The sequence below is a fragment of the Hordeum vulgare genome, chromosome 2H, assembly GCF_904849725.1.
Source record: "Hordeum vulgare subsp. vulgare chromosome 2H, MorexV3_pseudomolecules_assembly, whole genome shotgun sequence".
Classification (NCBI taxonomy): domain Eukaryota; kingdom Viridiplantae; phylum Streptophyta; class Magnoliopsida; order Poales; family Poaceae; genus Hordeum; species Hordeum vulgare.
Window position 1 is genome coordinate 639,444,351 of NC_058519.1, and position 8,588 is coordinate 639,452,938.

General features: G+C 54.2%; 1 protein-coding gene across 1 annotated transcript; it reads left to right on the plus strand.

The window, feature by feature from the left end:
* Positions 1-1,077: 1,077 nt before the first annotated feature.
* On the plus strand, positions 1,078-8,229 carry LOC123428208 (beta-D-xylosidase 4-like). The gene is made up of 7 exons (XM_045112393.1): positions 1,078-1,793; positions 3,742-4,035; positions 5,296-5,465; positions 5,584-5,681; positions 6,320-6,667; positions 6,763-7,179; positions 7,292-8,229. The coding sequence occupies exons 1-7, from the start codon at positions 1,089-1,091 to the stop codon at positions 7,864-7,866; spliced, it is 2,607 nt and encodes an 868-aa protein (XP_044968328.1). The 5' UTR covers positions 1,078-1,088; the 3' UTR covers positions 7,867-8,229.
* The last annotated feature ends 359 nt before the right edge of the window (positions 8,230-8,588 follow it).

Below are 8,588 nucleotides of genomic sequence, written 5' to 3' on the forward strand. Positions count from 1 at the left end.
CCTGGTGATCGATCAGCCGCCCATCACGCGTGAGGCGACACGAGCATTGGAACGTAGCCCTAGACCCCCCACCTAACGTAACAAGATCGAGCCAGCGCTGCCCGACTGCCTCTCGTTGCATGTGTGATGGTCTCAAACTCTCATCGGATTAGGGTATGATACATCGGATGAGATCCATCCAACCCAGCAGGGGTGGTGACCCAACCCAACCACCGGACGTAGTACGTACGTGTCGGCCATATCGTAGGGTACTCACCCTCATCATGCATCTCGTGGTGCCGATCGGTCGCCGGCTTTTCGTCGTCTCGTTTCCACGGCGGCAGGCGGGCAACCACCGCCCGATACGATCAATCGAATCTCCCGTCCCCGACCCGCGCGGTCACACTAGCATCCAAGCTTATCCCAAAGCTCACGTAGTCGTAGACCAGGTTTACTTCCCATACATGAACTCTAAATTTTAGTTCAACAAATCTGTAGCTGGATTTCCTGCGTTCAATTGTTTCGCTTTTTAGTTCTCTGGTAGTTTCCGAGCAGAGATATTATGCTGGTTATTTGGGCTGTATGAAACTTTATCTGCTTCGTTGCTTCAATAAAATGAAGCGGGGGAACCCCTTTTATTCAAAAAATAATAATCCAACAAAGTATAGTACCTTGCTTTCACCCACGGTAATTAACGAACAAGCCTGGGCTGGAAGTAATAAACCAGATCGCATCTGCGTACGTTCACGCCAAAAGCAGCTTTCCAACCCCTGCTTTCGTTAACCACCGGCACCCATCACCGGCCGACCCCGAGCTACCACGTTGAGATTCTCAAAAGTACCGCCTTTATGCTCTGCCGCTTTACCACAAGCCCCATTGTCAAGTCCAAAGCGTTGTACCGCCACATCTGGATCACCACACCATTCAACCAAACTCGTTCTAGAACCAAAATTCACGTCTCGTTTCTCTCCTTAAAACGTGCCAACTTTGTTTGACATCACACGCACGCAAGGACACGAAGAAACGGCACCGACTTCCGGTTGTTGTTGTTGTTGTTGCAACGTAGGCATATGCAGAGGGGGAAGAAGAAGTGAGGCGCGTTGAAACGGATGGCTCCAAGAAGGGCATCGGTCACGGGCTGGGTAGAGTACAAACCACAAATTGCGAGAAGAGTGGAGGCCGGGGCAAAGCGACGGCGAAAACAAAGCCTCGCCACCGCCGTCCCCGTCACGGGCCGCTCCAGCTCACGCCCACGCCCACGCCACGCTCTAGCGCAACCACCACCACTCTATATATCGCCAGTACCAGTGCCAGTGCCTCGCCGCAGGGGAGGGGAGAGCCAGAGCACGCACGCTCGCACGCTAGCCAGCCAGCCAGCAGCAATGGCGACGGCGGCGCGCCCACCGTTCCTGGCCATGGCCGCGGCGGCGCTGCTGGTGGCGGCGTGGTGGGGCGGCAATGCGGGGGCGGCGGAGGCGCAGGCGCAGGCGCCGGTGTTCGCGTGCGACGCGTCGAACGCGACGCTGGCGGCCTACGGGTTCTGCAACCGGAAGGCGTCGGCGTCGGCGCGCGCCAGGGACCTGGTGTCGCGGCTGACGCTGGCGGAGAAGGTGGGGTTCCTGGTGAACAAGCAGCCGGCGCTGGGCCGGCTGGGCATCCCGGCGTACGAGTGGTGGTCCGAGGCGCTGCACGGCGTGTCCTACGTCGGCCCCGGCACCCGCTTCTCGCCGCTCGTGCCCGGCGCCACCAGCTTCCCGCAGCCCATCCTCACCGCCGCCTCCTTCAACGCCTCCCTCTTCCGCGCCATCGGCGAGGTCAGCCTACTCTCCCCTCTTCCGTTCCGTTTCGTTTCGTTTCGATCGCCATTGCTTTGCTTGCACCGGTGGCGAGGAAAGGAGGTATACGGATCTTTCCTTCGCCGCCGGCGGCCGCATTGCGGGTCCTTTTGCTCCGGCGGTGGTGGTGGATTGGGTAGCGGAGATTCGACCGGTGCAAGCGTGGATCACATACCAGAGAGAGAGAGAATGATATGCCTTGCTTTTGCTTCTTTCCGTTGGCTCGTGCGATGCGGCAGGGCAAGAAAAGCCGGAAAAGCGTTGGATTACAAAAGTATTCCGTCCGTCCGTCCGCATGGCGCCTTTCCGCCCGCTCGCCGGCCGGCGACTTTTGCTGCCATCGGCGACGGACGCGCGGCATGCATTTAACGCCGCCTGCTGCAGCTGCCGTGCTGTGAAAAGCAGCGCCGGCGGAGTAGCATGCGTTTTAACTCTGGGTCAGTCTAAGCTGGCGTACAGGGGAGGGGAGGAGTATGCATGCGTTTTCGCCTCTTCCTTGCCACGGAGAGATGCTCAATTGCTCATGCCATCGTTGCAGGTGCAGCACGTACAATTTTTTTGTTTAGTCCAAATCAGTGGCGACATGTGGAGAGAAGATGACTGATGGCCAAACGGAGCCATAGATACATTTCAGCAGCAGCTAGCAGTAATTTACACGGCACGCACTGCTCCGGGTGAAAGGCGATGCAGATCCACGAGTGTCTGACATAATCAGTGGTGCTAGCTATGGTGCTACCGCATCATTTGTAGCACCAACACGAGCAATAAAATAGCAGGCAATAGTAGCAGGGTAATTCCAAGGTGTCTCTTAAAACTGGCAACGCTAGCGCGAGGTCCTGCCGCCGCGCCGCGCCGCGACGTACCCCCGCGAATTACGACGTGATAAGCGTCACGGGAATTTGTACCATGCAGCAGCAGCAGCAGCAGCGAGCAAGTTGGTCCTTGAGCGGCAGATACCAACAGACTGCCGCATGGACCCCACCACCGGAATTTATCATTCCGGCGCTTTGCCCATGTGATATTCACTTATTGAGTAGGACATTCACACTTGGTAGACCACCACTGAAGACGAGTACGACTGTAGTTGGAAGGAATCATAATTTGGAGGGGTGTATGCACAGTCGCAGCGTTTCTCCACGACCCATCTGCATGTGTGCGCACAGTGCAAGGGACATGGACGCTCGCTGTTTTTCTCCACCCCACCCGACACGACGATACTGCCTTTCCGTCCGTGGATTCTCACTGCTTGGACGCTATTTTCCCCTTCTCTCTTCGTTCCTGGTTGAGGCGTCGCTGTCTCGGTGGGGATTAATTCAGAAACGAGTGCCCCAAGTGCAAATCTGGTAGCAGTAGAGGAAGCATTTGAGGTCCCATATCACGCAGCGCAGCTTTTTTCCAAGTGCAAATCGCCGTAGACTCCACCACCGTCAGTCCATCGACCAGCTAGCTCTTGTCCTCGTCGAGTTTGGGAAAAGTGGCTACAAACTCGTAGCGGCAGGCAACGATGCTGTTCCTGTTCTTTTCGATGCCTGGGTTTGACACCATCTTGGAGATTAACGAGTTGATTAAACCAAGCTAAGCTAAGCTAGAATGGAGTGATCATCGGTCTACTATTTTCCTTGGTGATGTAGGGGGAGGCTGGGATCCAACAGCCAGCCTGCCCACCCACCAAATTAGGGTTCTCATAGGTCGCAACAATCCAGCAGGCAGTGGCCACTCCAGTCCAGTCACTGCTGTCCGTCCTGCATTACTCTTTTTTCCCTTCATTCGGTTGCACCTACCATATACCATATCATATCATATCATATCATCATCCACTGCTTGCCTGGACCAACGCCCAGCTACCGCCACTTTCAGAGCGACCGTGCATGGATCGACATTGTAGACATTAATTCTGATGAGTGAAATGCATTGGGAAATGGTGCAGGTGGTGTCGACGGAGGCGCGGGCGATGCACAACGTGGGGCTGGCGGGGCTGACGTTCTGGAGCCCAAACATCAACATCTTCAGGGACCCGCGGTGGGGCCGGGGCCAGGAGACGCCCGGCGAGGACCCGCTGCTGGCCAGCAAGTACGCCGTGGGATACGTCACGGGGCTCCAGGACGCCGGCGCCGGCGGCGTCACCGACGGCGCGCTCAAGGTCGCCGCCTGCTGCAAGCACTACACCGCCTACGACGTCGACAACTGGAAGGGCGTCGAGCGATACACCTTCGACGCAAAGGTATGCTTATCACTGCTGGCTTCACTTCACTTCAGTGCACTGTCAGTCAGCTAGGGATTAGATGATTTTGGGCAGGCTACGTTACGTTGCCTGGCTCTGGCTGGCTGCCATGATTGGCTGATGGCGTGAATGCTTGCCGTCCTGCACCGGAGGCATTTTAATGGACGGCTCTGCGTCTCTGACGTGCTCGTAGATGATGTACTACGTGCTGTACACAGTAGTACACTATTACTGATAAAAGCGCGTCGGTAGTACTCCCTTCGTCTAAAGACTCAAAAATGACTCAGCTTTACACTAATTTTAGTATAAAATTGAGTTATTTTTCAGTCATTTATTTTGGGATGGAGAGAGTATAATTTAAGCAATCTATCACCAATTTTGTATTGGTAGATGGTAGCTAGAATCAATGTAGTGGCACTCAGTGCTGTGCTACTAAATTGGATCCGTTTCTTGTCGAGCTGCGATGCTGAGCCACACATCGCTAGTTCCCCGCCAAGAAAAATAATAAAAAGCATCGCTAGTTAGTTTCTACTGCTTTTTTTTGTTGACAGCAGGTTCCCGCTGCTAGTTGCAATACTTTGCTGCACCCTGATCCACCCCGCTGCTGCAAATTTAGTAAATTATGCAACACACTTATAAGTTCCAACTTAATCATTGTACACTTAACTACAGAATTGGGGAATGTCTGGACAGGTGTAGGTGGATAGATACAGATTGCGAGCTGTTTTTTTTAATTAATTAATCACCACAGATCCTGGTGGTTGCAGCTCCTCTAAAAAAGATGGCACATCCAGGCAATGACCATCGCCCAAAACCCATAAAACAATGCTGCAATGCCACCTCGCTGGCAGCGTCTGGGAGCCCTTGTCACAGATTGATTCCATCCATTTTCCTATGCATCACGGGGTACGGTGGTGCGCTAGGACACGAGCAGCGACGGCATCTTCTGTTTTTAGCAGTATGTGGATCACTAAGCAGATAATGTTATAGTATGATGATGGTGCGCCTAATCATGGGTGTCGCATTACAAGCTATCGTGCTTCTGCGATCAGCACTCGGAACACTGTCGTTACTCACTAGCAGCATGCGTCACTCCACTCCAGCATTATTGTCAGAGAAGCAGCATGCCAAACTTTCTGAACGATTAACCGTACATCCGTGAACTAGAAGCTTGCGATAAGGAGAAAGGAAAACACGAAAGTAGTGGCAGAAAATAGCAAGTTTGTGACAGTTTCCTGTGTGTTGTTGTGTGAAATTCAGGTGTCGCAGCAGGACCTGGACGACACGTTCCAGCCGCCGTTCAAGAGCTGCGTGCTGGACGGCAATGTGGCCAGCGTCATGTGCTCCTACAACAAGGTGAACGGGAAGCCCACCTGCGCCGACAAGGACCTCCTGGAGGGAGTCATCAGAGGGGACTGGAAGCTTAATGGGTACCTCCTTCTGCATCCACTTCATGCTGCAAAATGCTGCACTGCTACTTAGTTTCAGAGAAGATGTACATTCAAAGTTTCTGATGATATATGCATTTCTGTTTTGTTCTGGCTGCAGATACATCGTGTCGGACTGCGACTCCGTCGACGTGCTCTACACCCAGCAGCACTACACCAAGACGCCCGAGGAGGCCGCCGCTATCACCATCAAATCAGGTCCGTCCATCCGTCACATAACACATTGCGACTATGCATACGCAATGCAGATGTAGTACAGACAATGCAGATGTTTTGATGATGATCTGTTACTGTTAGTGCAACGCTCTAATGTGTGGTTGCTTTATTATTTATATATATATAGCTCTACTCTAATGTGTGGTTGCTTTATTATTTATATATATATATAACGGGATGAAAGCCTTTTTCAGTACTATTAGCGGAACGCCTAGCAGCAGTTAGCAATCAGTACGAAGTCGAGATTAGCAGTAGCCATCGAGTTGTTAGGGCGTCCGGTCTGGTGTAATTGATGGGCTCCTAGCAACAACTTTTTAAAGCTTAATGGACCTTGACAACTTGCATCCTGATCGACATGAAGAAATCATTCCCGGTTGTGTCGGTGTGCCCACGCAATTATACATGCCACTGTTCTACTTGATCTAGCTTGTAAATCATCCATGGTCCCTAGACATAAGTGCAATCCAGTCATGTTCAAGTGTGTACGTAGTACGAGCTTCGGTAGTTCTGTCATTTTACTTGCAATTAGTACATTGATGATGAAGCAAAAGTTTTGTGTTGCATAAAATTCTGGATTCAGAAATTTTCATGCCTGACATTGCCAAATGCAATTGCGGCAGGGCTGGACCTCAACTGCGGCAACTTCCTGGCGCAGCACACGGTGGCGGCGGTGCAGGCCGGCGAGCTCTCGGAGGAGGATGTCGACCGGGCCATCACCAACAACTTCATCATGCTCATGCGCCTGGGCTTCTTTGACGGCGACCCCCGGCAGCTCGCCTTCGGCAGCCTCGGCCCCAAGGACGTGTGCACGTCTTCCAACCGGGAGCTGGCACGCGAGACGGCGCGCCAGGGCATCGTGCTCCTCAAGAACAGCGGCGCGCTGCCGCTCTCGGCAAAGTCCATCAAGTCCATGGCCGTCATTGGGCCCAACGCCAATGCCAGCTTCACCATGATCGGCAACTACGAAGGTATCGATCAGATTGCTAACTGCTGTTGACGACTTGATACCATGATCAGCTTCACCATGTGGACTAAAGTGTTTGTGTACTGACAATGCCATCAGGCACGCCGTGCAAGTACACGACGCCGCTCCAGGGCCTGGGCGCCAAGGTCAACACCGTGTACCAGCCGGGGTGCACCAACGTCGGGTGCAGCGGGAACAGCCTACAGCTCAGTACCGCCGTGGCGGCCGCAGCCAGTGCCGACGTGACCGTGCTCGTCGTCGGCGCCGACCAGTCCATTGAGCGCGAGAGCCTGGACAGGACGAGCCTCCTCTTGCCGGGCCAGCAGACCCAGCTCGTGTCGGCCGTCGCCAACGCCTCCAGCGGGCCTGTCATCCTCGTCGTCATGTCGGGTGGACCATTCGACATCTCGTTCGCCAAGGCCAGCGACAAGATCGCTGCCATTCTTTGGGTCGGCTACCCCGGCGAAGCCGGCGGCGCCGCCCTCGCCGACATCCTCTTCGGCAGCCACAACCCAAGTAAGTGCCATTGCGTCTCTGCATCATTTTTTACCAAGTGCTCGTCGGTGGTCACCACATTACGTCGAGCATTCTCTGACAAGCAAGCACTCTGGTTTGGTCATGGGCGCAGGTGGGAGGCTGCCGGTGACGTGGTACCCGGCGTCGTACGCCGACACGGTCACCATGACCGACATGCGGATGCGGCCGGACACGTCGACGGGCTACCCGGGCCGGACGTACCGGTTCTACACGGGCGACACGGTGTTCGCCTTCGGGGACGGCCTGAGCTACACCAAGATGTCACACAGCCTCGTGTCGGCGCCGCCGTCGTACGTGTCCATGCGGCTGGCCGAGGACCACCCGTGCCGCGCCGAGGAGTGCGCGTCGGTGGAGGCCGCCGGCGACCACTGCGACGACCTGGCGTTCGACGTCAAGCTCCAGGTGCGGAACGCCGGCGAGGTGGCCGGCGCGCACTCGGTGCTGCTGTTCTCGTCGCCGCCGTCGGCCCACAACGCGCCGGCGAAGCACCTGCTCGGGTTCGAGAAGGTGTCGCTGGCGCCCGGGGAGGCCGGCACGGTGGCGTTCCGGGTGGACGTGTGCAGGGACCTGAGCGTGGTGGACGAGCTGGGCGGCCGCAAGGTGGCGCTCGGCGGCCACACGCTGCACGTCGGCGACCTCAAGCACACCGTGGAACTGCGAGTCTGATGATCGACGGTGATCAGAAAAATTCCACGTAGGGAGGATCGATTTCATTTGATAGGGGAAAAAGAAGATGGAATTGGATGGGCCGACCGGGGTAATGGGCCGTAGGAATTGATTTAAGGGAGGTGAAATAACCAAATGGGCCTTTCGTTGGGACAAGAAAGAATTGGATCCACGGGGGGCTTTGGGAGTTGTTTTGTTGCGGTTGTTAAATTTGATTTTATTCGTTTGGAATTGGAGGGACGATTTGCAACTGTAAACTTGGTGGCGTCTCTCAAGTGTTCATTGTTTGGGAGGGGAAATAGCTCATTTCATCAGCTCCATTCGATTCGAGTCATGTTATAAGGAAAATGTCAACTTGATTCACAGTGGTTTTATGTGCTGATCTCGGTGGTTCTTTCTTATGAAGTGTGCATCACTCGATGCAGATGCCGATGGTCTTTTCCTCTTTTTTTTTCTCTCATCCCTCTCTGCACTCGCACCTTCTCTCTTTGTATAAGCATGCTAGTAGACTCTTGAACCATCATCTCGCATTTCTTCCTCCCCCTTCTTTTTCGCCCATCCTTGGCGACTCGATACAATGGACAATCATGTTAAAGAAAGATAACAATGGGTAGTTCATTCCGTAGACCATGTATGCCTAATGCGCTAGTTGAATAGATTTTCTGTTATTACAGAAGTAACACCCAATGGGTATCGGTGGAGGAAATTTTGAGAAGAAAATG